The sequence below is a fragment of the Electrona antarctica genome (genome assembly GCF_951216825.1).
Source record: "Electrona antarctica genome assembly, chromosome: 12".
Taxonomy (NCBI): Eukaryota; Metazoa; Chordata; class Actinopteri; order Myctophiformes; family Myctophidae; genus Electrona; species Electrona antarctica.
In genome coordinates, this window is record NC_136793.1 from 1,539,322 (window position 1) to 1,556,865 (window position 17,544).

The 17,544-nt window shown below is 46.5% G+C and overlaps 1 protein-coding gene across 1 annotated transcript in view; it reads left to right on the plus strand.

The window, feature by feature from the left end:
• Window positions 1-17,544, plus strand: part of LOC306933679 (uncharacterized protein) — a gene marked incomplete at both ends in the record, with an annotated part of 243,238 nt that overhangs the window by 209,080 nt on the left and 16,614 nt on the right. The window contains 4 exons of the mRNA XM_079515989.1: window positions 1,345-1,494; window positions 2,936-3,171; window positions 13,796-14,033; window positions 14,584-14,662. Coding sequence (XP_079372115.1) covers window positions 1,345-1,494; window positions 2,936-3,171; window positions 13,796-14,033; window positions 14,584-14,662 — 703 coding nt within the window. The remainder of the gene's footprint in view (window positions 1-1,344; window positions 1,495-2,935; window positions 3,172-13,795; window positions 14,034-14,583; window positions 14,663-17,544) is intronic.

Below are 17,544 nucleotides of genomic sequence, written 5' to 3' on the forward strand. Positions count from 1 at the left end.
GAATGTCCTCATGACTCTGTTTGGCCTGACGTGGTCTCTCTGGCTCTGTGAGAATGTCCTCCTGACTCTGTTTGGCCTGACGTGGTCTCTCTGGCTCTGTGAGAATGTCCTCATGACTCTGTTTGGCCTGACGTGGTCTCTCTGGCTCTGTGAGAATGTCCTCCTGACTCTGTTTGGCCTGACGTGGTCTCTCTGGCTCTGTGAGAATGTCCTCCTGACTCTGTGTGGCCTGACGTGGTCTCTCTGGCTCTGTGAGAATGTCCTCCTGTCTCTGTTTGGCCTGACGTGGTCTCTCTGGCTCTGTGAGAATGTCCTCCTGACTCTGTTTGGCCTGACGTGGTCTCTCTGGCTCTGTGAGAATGTCCTCCTGACTCTGTGTGGCCTGACGTGGTCTCTCTGGCTCTGTGAGAATGTCCTCATGACTCTGTTTGGCCTGACGTGGTCTCTCTGGCTCTGCACGAATCATTCATAGTGTGGAGGCAGTTGAACTATACTCTGTGAGAATGTCCTCCTGACTCTGTGTGGCCTGACGTGGTCTCTCTGGCTCTGTGAGAATGTCCTCCTGACTCTGTTTGGCCTGACGTGGTCTCTCTGGCTCTGCACCAATCATTTCTGGGAGGAGAATTTATAGAGAGATGGAAGTGCAGAAGACCCTGCACTGCAGGGAAAAGAACAGAACTTCTCCAGGCCAGACGAATTCATGGGTCAAAGGGGGAGGAATGATAGACGACACACTGTGACCATCAAGTTTCGGTCAAGTGAAAATAGATAACAGTTGGTCAGAGTTAACTTTTCCCAAAGAAAAGTTTGGCTGTCTGAAACAGTTCATTCTCTAGTTTCCTTAATACACTTTTATTGCGGCTTACTGATGTGTACAAAATCTATTGAAAATAGCAGATCTACAAGCTCACAATGCGTCGACGCATTGTGAGCTTGTAGATCGGCTATTTTCAAATGGCCGAAATGTGGTTAATGTATGTTTTCTAATCAAAGTTAAAATCTCCAAAGTAACTAGTAACTAAAGTTTTCAAATAATTGTAGTGAAGTAAAAGTACAAATTTTGGCTCCAAGATGTCGTGGATTAGAAGTAAAAGTATTGGAAATTGGTACGAAAGTAAAGTACAAATACCTCAAAAATTGTACTTAAGTAAAAGTACTTAGTTAGAACTGCGTCTTAGTGATGTCAATCTAGCTCTCGACCCCGAACATAATAATTCAGCCTTCAACAGCACAGGCTGCTGTCTTCAGCGATAACTCACTGTTCAAAGGCTGCACATTCATTGAGCACAAAGGCAAGCGAGGTGAGGTGACATGGACCTCTGAAATATGGACGTGCCGTTGCAGGGAAGGACAGACGTCCCCGGAACAGTGGCAGAGGACGTACGGGCGCTGCTCGGGGAACGAGGTCTACCACATCCGCCTGTGTGACAGCAAGTTCTTCGGCGAGTACGACGGAAAGAGCTTCACGTACGCCTCCTTCCACGCACACAAGAAGTTAGTATCCCCCGCCGTGCTTCTCAAACATTCGTGTGGTGTCAAGCATCGCCAAATTGATATGTATTTGGCCCAGCACAGACCCCCCCAGACCCCCCATCAGGCCCCACAGGCCCAGCACAGACCCCCCCAGACCCCCCCAGCACAGACCCCTCGTTTGAAATTACTTTGTGTGTTTTAAATATCTGCCTACCGTCGATGATATCACTGGTAGGCTGGTCTACCGTCGATGACATCACTGGTAGGCTGGTTTATATCTGCCTACCGATGACATCACTGGTAGGCTGGTTTATATCTGCCTACGGATGACATCACCGGTAGGCTGGTTTATATCTGCCTACCGATGACATCACTGGTAGGCTGGTTTATATCTGCCTACCGTCGATGACATCACTGGTAGGCTGGTTTATATCTGCCTACCGTCGATGACATCACTGGTAGGCTGGTTTATATCTGCCTACCGTCGATGACATCACTGGTAGGCTGGTTTATATCTGCCTACCGTCGATGACATCACTGGTAGGCTGGTTTATATCTTTCTACCGTCGATGACATCACTGGTAGGCTGGTTTATATCTGCCTACCGTCGATGACATCACTGGTAGGCTGGTTTATATCTGCCTACCGTCGATGACATCACTGGTAGGCTGGTTTATACCGTCGATGACATCACTGGTAGGCTGGTTTATATCTGCCTACCGTTGATGACATCACTGGTAGGCTGGTTTATATCTGCCTACCGTCGATGACATCACTGGTAGTCTGGTTTCCACAGCCCCCTGTTCCCCCCCCCCCCCCCCCCCCCCCCCCCACAAAATGACCGGAACTACTTAACATTTCACCAAAACCAGAGCAGAACTCCCACCACGGGGCTCGGGCAATCAATTAATACAGTTGCAACCTCTATATTAATGGCAAGTATTTCATACAGCTAAAACAGTTAAAACAATCTGAACTATACTTTTTTTCGGGACTAAACAGGAGTATGAATTGATTTTTATAGAGACAAACCGAACTGACCTTTTTTTCAGGACTAAACAGGAGTATGAATCGAATTGTGTACAAACCCAAACCTTAGAGTATATATGAATAGAGATGGCACCCGGATGAAACCCTGAGGCGAAATGGACATAGTGGCCGAATTTGATATTGCAGCGTGGGCCCAAACACATGAACGCGCTGGTCCGTTGACTATCATTGTGCACATTCACGATGACACGTGAACGCTGAATGCTTGCAATGATAGTCAGCGGCAGCGCGTTCATGTGTTTGGGCCCAATCCATCCCAGAATGCACTCTGTTCCTACCCAGAATGCACAGTGAAATCGCCTCATGCGCTTTTGAGCAACTTAATGCAAGTGGATGGGAGAAGAACTCGGGTGCCGTCTCTATTCATATATACTCTAAGACCCAAACCCCTCTCTCTCTCCTCGCGTCTCAGGTACGGCGTGTGCCTGATCGGCGTGAAGAGGGAAGACAACAAGAGCATCCTGTTGAACCCGGGCCCGCGCCACATCATGGCCGCCCCCGACACGTGCTACTACATCAACATCACCAAGGAGGAGAACTCCGCCTTCATCTTCAAACAGGAGGAGAAGCAGAACAAGGGGCTGACCATCGCGGGCCTCTACGACGCCCCCTCCAGGCTGCCCGTGCAAAGCATCATCGCCAGCATGGGTGAGAAATCTTTGGTCGCTGTAGGTATATTAGTCAGTGGTGGGAAAAAAAAGTACTCAATTGTTTTACTTAAGTAAAAGTACCAATACTGCAATTTAGAACTACTTCGTTAGAAGAAATAGTACTTGAGTAAAAGTACGAAATTATCGGCATCAAAATGTACTTAAAGTACTAAAAGTAAAAGTACTCATTGTGCAGAATGTGCCATTTCACAAGTTGAAAATGTGTAAAAAATCTATTGAAAATAGCAGATCTAGAAGATCTACAAGCGTTGCGAGTCGCGGCGCATTGTGAGCTTGTAGATCGGCTATTTTCAAATGGCCGAAATGTGGTTAATGCATGTTTTATAATCAAAGTTAAAATCTCCAAAGTATAGTAACTAAAGTTTTCAAATAATTGTAGTGAAGTAAAAGTACAAATTTTGTCTCCAAGATGTAGTGGAGTAGAAGTAAAAGTATTGGAAATTGGAAATACTCAAGTAAAGTACAAATACCTCACAATTGTACTTAAGTACAGTACTTAAGTAAAAGTACTTAGTTACTTTCCACCACTGATTAGTACAGAAGGTATGGTGCGGCTGTTGCGCCGTGGCGACGCCGTGTAGGATGTCCATTTTTGTTTAGGCTCCGTTGACCACTGTAGCCATTTGTGTTTTAGTTTTTTCACTCACTCACTCACTCACTCACTCACTCACTCACTCGCTGACTCACTCGCTGACTCACTCACTCACTCACTCACTCACTCACTCACTCACATTTATAGGATATATACTTTGTCCCACATACACCGAATAGCAAAAAACTAGCCAATCTACTGTATATGTGAGTGATACGCACATTAAATGCTTATCGTTGTATAACGATATTCCCCAAATTGGGACACCATGCTGAAAGTGGTCACAGGGCCTTTGGTAATGATGCTAGCTTCTTCCATGGCGTTTGCTGTATCCTTAATGGTAATGATGCTAGCCTTAATGGTAATGATGCTAGCTTCTTCCATGGCGATAATGATGCTAGCTTCTTCCATGGCGATAATGATGCTAGCTTCTTCCATGGCGATAATGATGCTAGCTTCTTCCATGGCGATAATGATGCTAGCTTCTTCCATGGCGATAATGATGCTAGCTTCTTCCATGGCCTTTGGTAATGATGCTAGCTTCTTCCATGGCGATAATGATGCTAGCTTCTTCCATGGCCTTTGGTAATGATGCTAGCTTCTTCCATGGCGATAATGATGCTAGCTTCTTCCATGGCCTTTGGTAATGATGCTAGCTTCTTCCATGGCGATAATGATGCTAGCTTCTTCCATGGCGATAATGATGCTAGCTTCTTCCATGGCGATAATGATGCTAGCTTCTTCCATGGCGATAATGATGCTAGCTTCTTCCATGGCCTTTGGTAATGATGCTAGCTTCTTCCATGGCGATAATGATGCTAGCTTCTTCCATGGCCTTTGGTAATGATGCTAGCTTCTTCCATGGCGATAATGATGCTAGCTTCTTCCATGGCCTTTGGTAATGATGCTAGCTTCTTCCATGGCGATAATGATGCTAGCTTCTTCCATGGCCTTTGGTAATGATGCTAGCTTCTTCCATGGCGATAATGATGCTAGCTTCTTCCATGGCGATAATGATGCTAGCTTCTTCCATGGCGATAATGATGCTAGCTTCTTCCATGGCGATAATGATGCTAGCTTCTTCCATGGCCTTTGGTAATGATGCTAGCTTCTTCCATGGCGATAATGATGCTATCTTCTTCCATGGTGTTTTGCTGTAGCCTTAATTGTCGTTTACTTTTGGCTGCATGATTTCTCAAAATTCTCACCTGCTGTTTGTTTTTGTTTTCCTGTCTTGGCTGCTGTTCTGTTGTTGCTTTATTTTGTTTTCTTTGACCTGGTAAAGTTGATCAGTCCACCTCCTACGGTAAGTCTTTGCATGGTGACTTCAGCGTCATATCTAACATAGAATAACCACTTTCACCCTCTCTTGCAGTTTGCTCTGTCTGCTCTTGTTTCCTTCTGTACTGAATCTCTTCACCAGAAATAGCTCTTTTTGAGCTTGTCGATCGGCTATTTCTGGCGGTAACCGGAGCGCTCGCCCCCCAAAACGGTTCTTGTATTCGTTTCACTAAGGTTAAGGCTAGGAATAAGTTCAGGGTTAGGGTGCGTTCGCGGCTGGCTGACGCAACGACGCAAAGACCGTCTACAGTACATGCATCATTCTGTCTTTGTGTCGCTGGCTTCCATTGACACTGAATGGTAGACTGCATCTTTTACATTTGCCCACGTGAACATAGGCAGTTAGGCATAGGTTGAGTTAAGTAAAGGGATACGGTTATGATTAGGCGGGGCGCCCGCTGGCCAAGTGGTCCAGGCGCATGCCACATATAGGCTCTAGCCTGACAGCGTGTCACGTGTTCGAGTCCCGTTCATGACGACCTTTGCTGCATGTCTCTCCCCTTCTCTCCCTCCCACTTTCCTGTCTGTCTTCACTAATGACTATATCAATAAAGGCAAAAAGCCAAAAACAAATCTTTAAAAAAAAAAGGTTATGATTAGGCATAGTTTTACTGAGGTTAAGTTTAGGAATAAGGTTAGGTTTAGACATAGTTTTACTGAGGTTAAGTTTATGAATAAGGTTAGGTTTAGACATAGTTTTACTGAGGTTAAGTTTATGAATAAGGTTAGGTTTAGACATAGTTTTACTGAGGTTAAGTTTAGGAATAAGGTTAGGTTTAGACATAGTTTTACTGAGGTTAAGTTTAGGAATAAGGTTAGGTTTAGACATAGTTTTACTGAGGTTAAGTTTATGAATAAGGTTAGGTTTAGACATAGTTTTACTGAGGTTAAGTTTAGGAATAAGGTTAGGTTTAGACATAGTTTTACTGAGGTTAAGTTTAGGAATAAGGTTAGGTTTAGACATAGTTTTACTGAGGTTAAGTTTATGAATAAGGTTAGGTTTAGACATAGTTTTACTGAGGTTAAGTTTATGAATAAGGTTAGGTTTAGACATAGTTTTACTGAGGTTAAGTTTAGGAATAAGGTTAGGTTTAGACATAGTTTTACTGAGGTTAAGTTTAGGAATAAGGTTAGGTTTAGACATAGTTTTACTGAGGTTAAGTTTATGAATAAGGTTAGGTTTAGACATAGTTTTACTGGGGTTAAGTTTAGGAATAAGGTTAGGTTTAGACATAGTTTTACTGAGGTTAAGTTTAGGAATAAGGTTAGGTTTAGACATAGTTTTACTGGGGTTAAGTTTAGGAATAAGGTTAGGTTTAGACATAGTTTTACTGGGGTTAAGTTTAGGAATAAGGTTAGGTTTAGACATAGTTTTACTGAGGTTAAGTTTAGGAATAAGGTTAGGTTTAGACATAGTTTTACTGGGGTTAAGTTTAGGAATAAGGTTAGGTTTAGACATAGTTTTACTGGGGTTAAGTTTAGGAATAAGGTTAGGTTTAGACATAGTTTTACTGAGGTTAAGTTTAGGAATAAGGTTAGGTTTAGACATAGTTTTACTGAGGTTAAGTTTAGGAATAAGGTTAGGTTTAGACATAGTTTTATAGCGAGTTCTGGGGCGAGCGTGTTCTGGGGCGAGCGAGCTTTCTTTCTTTCTGGTTGGAGGGCTTTTGACACACAGGGAGTGACTCTATACCCGTTTGGGTCGACGCGGTCGCACAACGCTCCTCGCATAGAGGGAGTGACTCTATACCCGTTTGGGTCGACGCGGTCCCACAACGCTCCTCGCATAGAGGCAGTTACGTGTCGTGATGAAAAAAGGTTCAAAACCAGTGTGGGCAAGTTTACTAGTCACTTATTACAACCTTGAAATGTAATAACTTTACATTTATTTCCCATAATTTGGTGAAAATTGTGCGAGAGGGTGCATCATGCTTACAAAGAACAAATGTGCCAAATGTTTCATTCTACTATGGAATATCAGAGAAAAACAAAACCACATTCATTGTAACTCAAGTAACTCAAATGTACTTGCATTAATAACTGTAATATTATCGATTTGGCAATTGTTTTGTCAGGTTATATACACAGTGGGGAAAGTATTAATATCACAGTAATAGATTACGTATAGTAACTAGTTACTTGCCCAACACTACTGTCCAGCACAATAGGCCTATCTCACAGCCCGTTTTTCACGCCCACTTCCGGTAAATAGTGGTGACTTTAACATGGGCATTTACAAGTTTTTTTCTCTGGAGAATCTAAGTACATTTTCTAATGTACAAATGTGACAGACCAATATTGTTATGAAGCAAACAAGATGGTAAATCAGGTCGAGCAGATAGAACAAACCTTACCTTGAGAAAACAAAAGTTGTAGACTTCTTAAATAACCTCTGTTAACACTTTGATTGCTGGAAGATCTCAACAGGCCTATTTGGATGTTGCTGCCATTTAACATTGCACAAAGGCCTTGTTCGGGGGCCCACAGTAAAATGTTCTCTTATAGCGAGAATCACACGCCTACATCAAAAGAAAGCTGAACTTGTCCACTTCAATTAAAAAAATACATTTTGATTTTACCATGTTCCATTCTGGAGATATTGACCTTTTTGCAACACCTGCATTTGCCTGGAAGTGGTTATCTTGAACAGCGAGCAGAGTTATGGATGGTTTAAAGTCAGAGACATTGACAGGCAGATATAAAATTGAACCCAATAAATATCCTATACATCCTATACACCGAATGAAAGCCCTGAATGTGTACTTTTACGAGGAAAACAGTAAACATTGATCCCATCTACAGTTAGACAGTAATTGGTTATTGAATGCAGCTTGTGCCCACCAGATAACTTCAGAGAAGACATGGACGTGAACTCCTCAATATTCACAAAATAAGGCCTATAGCGACATATAAATACTATATACCGTATGAAACAGAAGACTCTCTGCTTTCATAAGAAAAAAACTTCTACTGTAGTAATAATAAAAATCACACCCCTGTGAAGTGAGCGGTGCAACTCTGTCCCATATTGCACCACTCACTTCACATGGGTGTGATTTTTATTATTAGAACAGTAGAAGTTTTTTTCTTATGAAAGCAGAGAGTCTTCTGTTTCATACGGTATATAGTATTTATATGTCGCTATAGGCCTTATTTTGTGAATATTGAGTTCGGGTCCATGTCTTCTCTGCAGTTATATCTGGTGGGCGCAATGTGCATCCACCCAATATCCAATTTATGACAAACTGTACATGGGATCAATGTTTACTCTTTTCCTCGTAAAAGTACACATTCAGGGCTTTCATTCGATGTATAGGATGTATAGCATATTTATTGTGTTTATTGTTATATCTGCCTGTCAATGTCTGACTATAAACCTTCATAACTATGCTTTCTTTTTGATGATGATTGCCGCCTCGCCTAATCTATCTCACTGCTTTCATTGTTTTGATCGCAGTAACATGGGGGGGGGGGGGGGGGGGGGGGTCATGGGCACATTGGGCAGCAAAAGTCTTGATCCGTACGGCTATAAAAAGTCCCATTCCACCGTTCGGTTCAGAACTATAGTATAACGGTGAGACACGTTGTCATCAGCTGATTTTGTTTTTCAAGCTAGTGTAGGGGGAACATGCCTGGGCATGCTAGCCTGGCACGGCCAGACTCATAGCGAGGGTTCACTGATGTTTCCTCCGGGGAAGAATCTTCAGTGAATCCCCGCTATGAGGCTGGCCAAGCCAGGCTATGGGCATGCAGCTTGGGGGCGATGGAGGGGGGAAAAAGCGTCACCCGGCTGTGATGTCGACGAGAAGGAAAAAATGACTTCCACAGATGACAACACCACGGTTTAGGTCGCGGAAAAGTTCGTTATACATTACACCCGGGTCGATTACGTCCCCGACGCGTTCATTGCGGTCTTATCACTACAATTATAATGAATAAAAAAGCGTTACAATCACACGTCTGAGCGATCTCCGATTATGACGGCTCTGCATGGCGATACGTGATCCACCAACGGTAGACTGTCTGTTGTCATGGCGGCCCCTCGATACTGTTTGTTAGTTCGTACGTAGTATTGTAGGCTCGGGGATCGTTTGGTCGCTACAGTATGAAGAAGTAAACATGCATCTGTCCATGTGTGTTGCCGATCTGGTGCAGAATCTGCAGATCATGTGTTAGGCAGCGTAACAGCGTTCCGTATGTTTTTTTCCGAGACATGAGCCCGCATCTCGCAAGGCTCTCCTCCTGCAGGAGAAACAGGAGGGGAGGGGGGAATCGAGTATAAAAGCCAATAGGTGGAGGAAAGCCTGGTGAGGCGAGGTTAGGTGAAATGTGATTCTTTTCACACACGGGCTACATCGGCATGGGCGCAGCCATTCTACACTGGTTTATACACGTAAAGCGGTCCGCCCTCCTGTTTTCAGGAGGGGAGGGGTTTTTATTTTTTTGGTTTTTTTTTCTGATCACGTGAGCGGGACTAAGCAGCAATGATAGGGCGATGGTTCTTCATTGTCCGGGTGGGTAAAAAGATGAATGAAAGTATGCTATAAAAAAGTGATTGAAACGTATTGATACGTGATCCGCACCCGACGTTTGATTAATTGATAACGTATTGATACGCGATCCGCGTTGGGAGTGTTAACATGTAGCGTCTATGGAGTGACGTCACGCTATCACCACTAACCCCGAAAGGGGGCGTATTTAGGGGGGCGGGGAAATTCTGTGAGATAGGCTTATTGAAGTCTTGGCGTTGGCATCGTGCGCGTGCGGGAGACGAGCACAAACACTTGTGCCCGCTGGGCGCTATGCCTGGCAGAACGCCCGCTGGGCGCTATGCCAGGCAGAATGCCCGCTGGGCGCTATGCCTGGCAGAACGCCTGCTGGGCGCTATGCCTGGCAGAATGCCCGCTGGGCGCTATGCCAGGCAGAATGCCCGCTGGGCGCTATGCCTGGCAGAACGCCCGCTGGGTGCTATGCCTGGCAGAACGCCCGCTGGGCGCTATGCCAGGCAGAATGCCCGCTGGGCGCTATGCCTGGCAGAACGCCTGCTGGGCGCTATGCCTGGCAGAATGCCCGCTGGGCGCTATGCCAGGCAGAATGCCCGCTGGGCGCTATGCCTGGCAGAACGCCCGCTGGGTGCTATGCCTGGCAGAACGCCCGCTGGGCGCTATGCCAGGCAGAATGCCCGCTGGGCGCTATGCCTGGCAGAACGCCTGCTGGGCGCTATGCCTGGCAGAATGCCCGCTGGGCGCTATGCCTGGCAGAACGCCCGCTGGGTGCTATGCCTGGCAGAACGCCCGCTGGGCGCTATGCCAGGCAGAATGCCTGCTGGGCGCTATGCCTGGCAGAACGCCCGCTGGGCGCTATGCCAGGCTGAATGCCCGCTGGGCGCTATGCCTGGCAGAACGCCCGCTGGGCGCTATGCCAGGCAGAATGCCCGCTGGGCGCTATGCCTGGCAGAACGCCATCGCCTGCGCCTCCCTTTGATAAATGAACTACTAGGCGCGTCAGTCGCTTCCTGTGTGAAAAGCCCTTAACCCATTTTAGGCGGGAACGCCTTTTGGTGTTTTAAGCATGCTGTATACTTTAGCTGTTGAAAAATAGCAGATCTACAAGCTCATAGCGCGGCACCGAGTGCCGCGCTATGAACTTGTAGGTCTGCAAAATGTTTTTAATCGTGAAAATGTGACGCAAATCTTTGAATGTATATTCTTTCAGAGCGAACGTTTTTAACTCAAATCTTTGCTTCTGCATGGGGAGGGGGGTCCCTGGAACAACATATTCTCAGATGGGGGTCGGTGGCCGAATACACTTAATTCTGGGGGTCCTTGACATGAAATATTGAGAACCACTGATACAGAAACATAAGGTTTTTCAGATGTCAGGTCTAAATGGGTTAAACACACTATTCTGTACTGTTCCTCTAGCTGGCTTAGAGAGGTCGTTCTTTACAACGTAAAGGCTCGTACGGCTGGCCTGTTCCTCTAGCTGGCTTAGAGAGGTAGTTCTTTACAACGTAAAGGCTCGTACGGCTGGCCTGTTCCTCTAGCGGGCTTAGAGAGGTAGTTCTTTACAACGTAAAGGCTCGTACGGCTGGCCTGTTCCTCTAGCTGGCTTAGAGAGGTCGTTCTTTTCAGCGTAAAGGCTCGTACAGCTGTACTGTTCCTCTAGCTGGCTTAGAGAGGTCGTTCTTTTCAACGTAAAGGCTCGTACGGCTGGCCTGTTCCTCTAGCTGGCTTAGAGAGGTAGTTCTTTTCAACGTAAAGGCTCGTACCGCTGGCCTGTTCCTCTAGCTGGCTTAGAGAGGTCGTTCTTTAACGTAAAGGCTCGTACGGCTGGCCTGTTCCTCTAGCTGGCTTAGAGAGGTCGTTCTTTTCAGCGTAAAGGCTCGTACCGCTGGCCTGTTCCTCTAGCTGGCTTAGAGAGGTCGTTCTTTTCAACGTAAAGGCTCGTACCGCTGGCCTGTTCCTCTAGCTGGCTTAGAGAGGTAGTTCTTTTCAGCGTAAAGGCTCGTACGGCTGGCCTGTTCCTCTAGCTGGCTTAGAGAGGTCGTTCTTTTCAACGTAAAGGCTCGTACCGCTGGCCTGTTCCTCTAGCTGGCTTAGAGAGGTCGTTCTTTAACGTAAAGGCTCGTACCGTTGGCCTGTTCCTCTAGCTGGCTTAGAGAGGTCGTTCTTTTCAGCGTAAAGGCTCGTACCGCTGGCCTGTTCCTCTAGCTGGCTTAGAGAGGTAGTTCTTTTCAACGTAAAGGCTCGTACGGCTGGCCTGTTCCTCTAGCTGGCTTAGAGAGGTAGTTATTTTCAGCGTAAAGGCTCGTACGGCTGGCCTGTTCCTCTAGCTGGCTTAGAGAGGTAGTTATTTTCAGCGTAAAGGCTCGTACGGCTGGCCTGTTCCTCTAGCTGGCTTAGAGAGGTAGTTCTTTTCAACGTAAAGGCTCGTACCGCTGGCCTGTTCCTCTAGCTGGCTTAGAGAGGTAGTTCTTTAACGTAAAGGCTCGTACGGCTGGCCTGTTCCTCTAGCTGGCTTAGAGAGGTCGTTCTTTAACGTAAAGGCTCGTACCGCTGGCCTGTTCCTCTAGCTGGCTTAGAGAGGTCGTTCTTTAACGTAAAGGCTCGTACTGCTGTACTGTTCCTCTAGCTGGCTTAGAGAGGTAGTTCTTTTCAACGTAAAGGCTCGTACGGCTGGCCTGTTCCTCTAGCTGGCTTAGAGAGGTCGTTCTTTTCAACGTAAAGGCTCGTACCGCTGGCCTGTTCCTCTAGCTGGCTTAGAGAGGTCGTTCTTTTCAACGTAAAGGCTCGTACCGCTGGCCTGTTCCTCTAGCTGGCTTAGAGAGGTCGTTCTTTTCAACGTAAAGGCTCGTACGGCTGGCCTGTTCTTCTAGCTGGCTTAGAGAGGTCGTTCTTTTCAACGTAAAGGCTCGTACCGCTGGCCTGTTCCTCTAGCTGGCTTAGAGAGGTCGTTCTTTTCAGCGTAAAGGCTCGTACGGCTGGCCTGTTCCTCTAGCTGGCTTAGAGAGGTAGGTCTTTTCAGCGTAAAGGCTCGTACGGCTGGCCTGTTCCTCTAGCTGGCTTAGAGAGGTAGGTCTTTTCAGCGTAAAGGCTCGTACCGGGTCGCCTGGCATGTTGAGGCTGTTGTTTACACCAGTGGTTCCCGAACTTGTTGATGTCAAGGACCCCCAAAATTGACACTCATTAGCCCGCGGACCCCCCATTTGAAAAGATATGCCAGGGACCCCCCAATAAGAGAAGGTTTTTACGGCTCTAGCAGTGATTCTCAGCCATTTACATTTCAAGGACCCCCGGTTTGACATGCAGACATGCAGTCTACGGTCGGTCCCCCATTTAATGGCATTTATATTTCTGGGACCCCCCAATTTATATTGTAAAATCAATGCTATAGTTTAACTCTGAGAGTGTACAAATGGAACCATACGGACCCGTTAGGTTCCATTTGTACACTCTCAGAGTTACAGACCCATAAGGGTCCATTTGGTTCCAAACTATCATTTAGCTGGGGGACCCCCTGGAACTCCCTCAAGGACCACTGGGGGTCCCCGGACCCCACTCACTGTATGATTGATGACCTTTTGTTCCCCCAAAAGGTCCTTATGTTATTTTGACTCAGAGAGGGTACAAATAGAACCATTTTGACTCAGAGAGGGTACAAATAGAACCATTTTGACTCAGAGAGGGTACAAATAGAACCATTTGGACTCAGAGAGGGTACAAATAGAACCAAAGGGACCATTCATTGCGGCTCCTTTTGGCTCCATTCGGACCCTCTGAGTTACAGACCCCCAACGTTTACCAATGGATACATTAATTAACACTGGGGATTCGCCGTGGTTTGTTCGATTCTTGAGCGAGCCAATCGGGTGACATTGATTTCAGTTAGGAGAACAAAATCTCCTTGAAGACACTTTTAATTATAGCTCAAGATAAGGTAATCCAGCGTGATAAGATAAGATAAGGTAAGGTAAGATAAGGTAATCCAGGTGAATTTAATGTAATGGTTGCTCTTTTTATGTGTATTTCTAGTGCATTTTAACACTGTATTTTGAAGTGTGGACTGATTGGAATAAAGCCTCGCCAAAATCCACGGGCGTACTGATCAGAGGCACGTGTTCCATTACCAATCACTTGGCAGGTCTCGCAGTGCGTTGCCATATCAGAGTCTAAAAACCCCCTTTCCTCAGGCACGGTAGCCATAGACCTCCAGAACACTGACCCCCCTGAGGACAGCAGCAAGCTGACCCTGCCCACGGAGAACGGCGCCAGCAGTCGGAGGCCCAGCATCGCGCCTGTCCTGGAGATCGCCGACTCCACGGCCATCTTGCCCTGCGACCTGCTCAGTGACCAGTCGGAGGACGAGACCACGCAATCAGACGAGGAAGGCTCCGTGGGATCGGAGTAAGTGTTCCGCCTGGGGGTGGGGGTGGTGGGGTTGTGACCAGTGGGGGTATGGTAGACGTATTTCTAGACCACGTTACACTGACGGTACACTGAAGCGGCTCGGGACAGCAGGTACAGTGGGCGTCTTGGAATCGAAAGGTTCCCGGTTCGATTGCTGACTGCGCGCCGAAGTGTCCATGAGCAAGACACTGTACCCCTAGCCTGGGGTCCACCTATACTTTCTATGGCATACTGTAGGCAGCTCCCGGCAGGATCAGAATTAATTAGAGCGACAGAGAGAGAGAGGAGTGTGTGTGTGTGTGTGTGTCAATTTAACAAAGGTGCAGACGATCAGAAATCAGCAGAGAGTGATCACGTTTGCGCTACTCTATGCCGAATTGAAGTGGACTCGGTCCCAGATTTTTTTTTTCCCCCTTGAAATAAAAAATGTCTGAACCCCTAAGTGCTCCAGATGAGCAAGTTGGTGCCTTGCATGGTTTCCTCTGCCATCGGTGTGTGAACGGGTGAATGTGAAATACATTCTAAATTCCTTTGAGAAAGGTTGCAGTCCATTTACCATTCAGGCTACATCACACCGGCAGGTTGCAGAAGAACCTGCACGTCAGCAGTTTGCCTCCCAGTGCGGAGTAAGATTAAGGCCTATACTTAGAACATGTACTGTGATCTCTCCTTCTTTGTTTTCCTTGTAATGTTTTTGTGTAAGCGATTACCAAACCAGTTGCCGTCAAAACGCCACCGCAATCACTGCGGTTGGAGGGGCACACGGCGTGTGAAAATGACTCGCATGTAACCAGTGTGTAGCCACACAGTCTCAATATTAACCAGTGTGGAGCCACACAGTCTCAATATTAACCAGTGTGGAGCCACACAGTCTCAATATTAACCAGTGTGGAGCCACACAGTCTCAATGTTAACCAGTGTGGAGCCACACAGTCTCAATATTAACCAGTGTGGAGCCACACAGTCTCAATATTAGCCAGTGTGTAGCCACACAGTCTCAATATTAACCAGTGTGTAGCCGTCCCACACAGTCTCAATGTTTGTATACAAATGATTGGATCTATGAACTCACAAGGTGTCAAAGCGTTTGCCGGTTTGTTACACATAAGTAGTCTGGACACATATGTCCAGTCGTGACATGGCTCTTTTAACCCATGTAGGCCTGACGTCGACATTTAAAAAAAAATGAAATACCTCATGTTTCTATATCAGTGGTGCTCAATATTTCATGTCAAGGACCCCAAAAATTATATGTATTTGGTCGCCGACCCCCCCATCTGAAAATATGTTGTTCCGGGGACCCCCCACAAGCAAAGATTTGAGTTAAAACATTTGCTGTGAAAGAATATATAATCAAAGATTTGCGCCACATTTTCACGATTTTGAAAAAAATAGCAGACCTACAAGCTCATAGCGCGCCACCGAGTGGCGCGCTATGAGCTTGTAGATCTGCTATTTTTCAATAGCTAAATTATAACATAATGTTTAAAACACCAAAAGGGGTTCCCGCCCAGGATAGTTTAAAGAGAGAATAAAATCTGCACTCTCAGTCGTAGTAGGAGTCGTGTTTAATAATGATGATAATGTTTAATAATGATGATAATGTTTAATAATGATGATAATGTTTAATAATGATGATAATGTTTAATAATGATGATAATGTGTAATAATGATGATAATGTGTAATAATGATGATAATGTTTAATAATGATGATAATGTGTAATAATGATGATAATGTGTAATAATGATGATAATGTTTAATAATGATGATAATGTGTAATAATGATGATAATGTTTAATAATGATGATAATGTTTAATAATGATGATAATGTTTAATAATGATGATAATGTGTAATAATGATGATAATGTGTAATAATGATGATAATGTTTAATAATGATGATAATGATTAATAATGATGATAATCCGCAGCAGCAGCTCAAACCAGACAGACGCGTTTCGGCGCGCAGGCCTTCATCATCAGTGTCAGAATTTGACACTGACGAAGGAATACGTTTTGTCTGAGAATGCGGCTTTTCTCTGTGAATCTGCCTGAACCTTAAAAAGACTGAGTTGAGCGAGCCTTTTCCCTTGAAGTGAAATGGTTCTTTTAGAGGCCACGAGGCTGTCAGTATAAACAAAAAAAGACTCACACAGTCTGGCCACGAACACTGCACCGTCTTCATAGGTCTTTGCGTTTGTCTCCGAGGGCGACGCCAGGTGAAGATCAATTGGGGTTTGAATGATGAAGTCAACAATGCGTTAATACCGACCCGAGGTGGTGATGGATGACACAGAGGTCAGCACTTTCTCGCTGGAGAGGCAGAGAGAGATATGATCTTGATGATGACTCAGAGACATCATCAACCCTCCCCCCCCCACCCATCCATCACCTATCAACCCCCCCCCCACCCATCCATCACCTATCAACCCCCCCCCCCCCACCCATCCATCACCTATCAACCCCCCCCCCCCCCATCCATCACCTATCAACCCCCCCCCCCCCCCCCCCCATCCATCACCTATCAACCCCCCCCCCCCCCCACCCATCCATCACCTATCAACCCCCCCCCCCCCCCCCACCCATCCATCACCTATCAACCCCCCCCCCCCCCACCTGACACAGACAGGCTAGATAAAGCACGTTCTCACTTTCACACTTTCACTTTCACAAGTTATACTTAGTTATACATGATGTCTCTCCTCTCCTCTCCTCTCCTTCCTCTCCTCTCCTCTCCTCTCCTCTCCTCTCCTCTCCTCTCCTCTCCTCTCCTCTCCTCTCCTCTCCTCTCCTCTCCTCTCCTCTCCTCTCCCTCCCCTCCCCTCCCCTCCCCTCCCCTCTCCTCTCCTCTCCTCTCCCTCCCCTCCCCTCCCCTCCCCTCCCCTCCCCTCCCCTCCCCTCTCCTCTCCTCTCCTCCCCTCCCCTCCCCTCTCCTCTCCTCTCCTCTCCTCTCCTCCCCTCCCCTCCTCTCCTCTCCTCTCCTCCCCTCCCCTTTCGTCTCTTTCATCACAATAATTGTTTCTCTCTCTATCTCTCTCTCTCTCTCTCTCTCTCTCTCTCTCTCTCTCTCTCGCTCACTAACTCCTCTCAACTCCATTTTCTGCCAGTAGATTAGATCATTTCAGCACAGCTTGTGCACATGTGCCGTTGGGCACCATCGACATCCCTACCTCAGTCCATACGAGCCGCTCCCTGGCGGCAGTCTGTCAGAGTTGAGTTAGGCCCGGGGACGCCGAAGGCGTGCGCAGAGCGAGGTATAATGTAAGGCCCCACTAGCCCAGAGCTCACATTAGGCGCCCTATATGCAGCTCACCGCTCTCTTTCACTGCTTTTAAGGGACGTCAGGTGTGATTGGGGAAGGCAGAGGGTATTTTGCGGTGGGTGTTTGCGGTGGGTGTGCAGAGATATAGGTATGAAAAGAAAGAAACATGGATGGATGGAGAGAAAATCCAGAGGTGCCACAGTGCCATCATGTGGTGAGAAGAATGTACTGGTTTGGAGAAGCA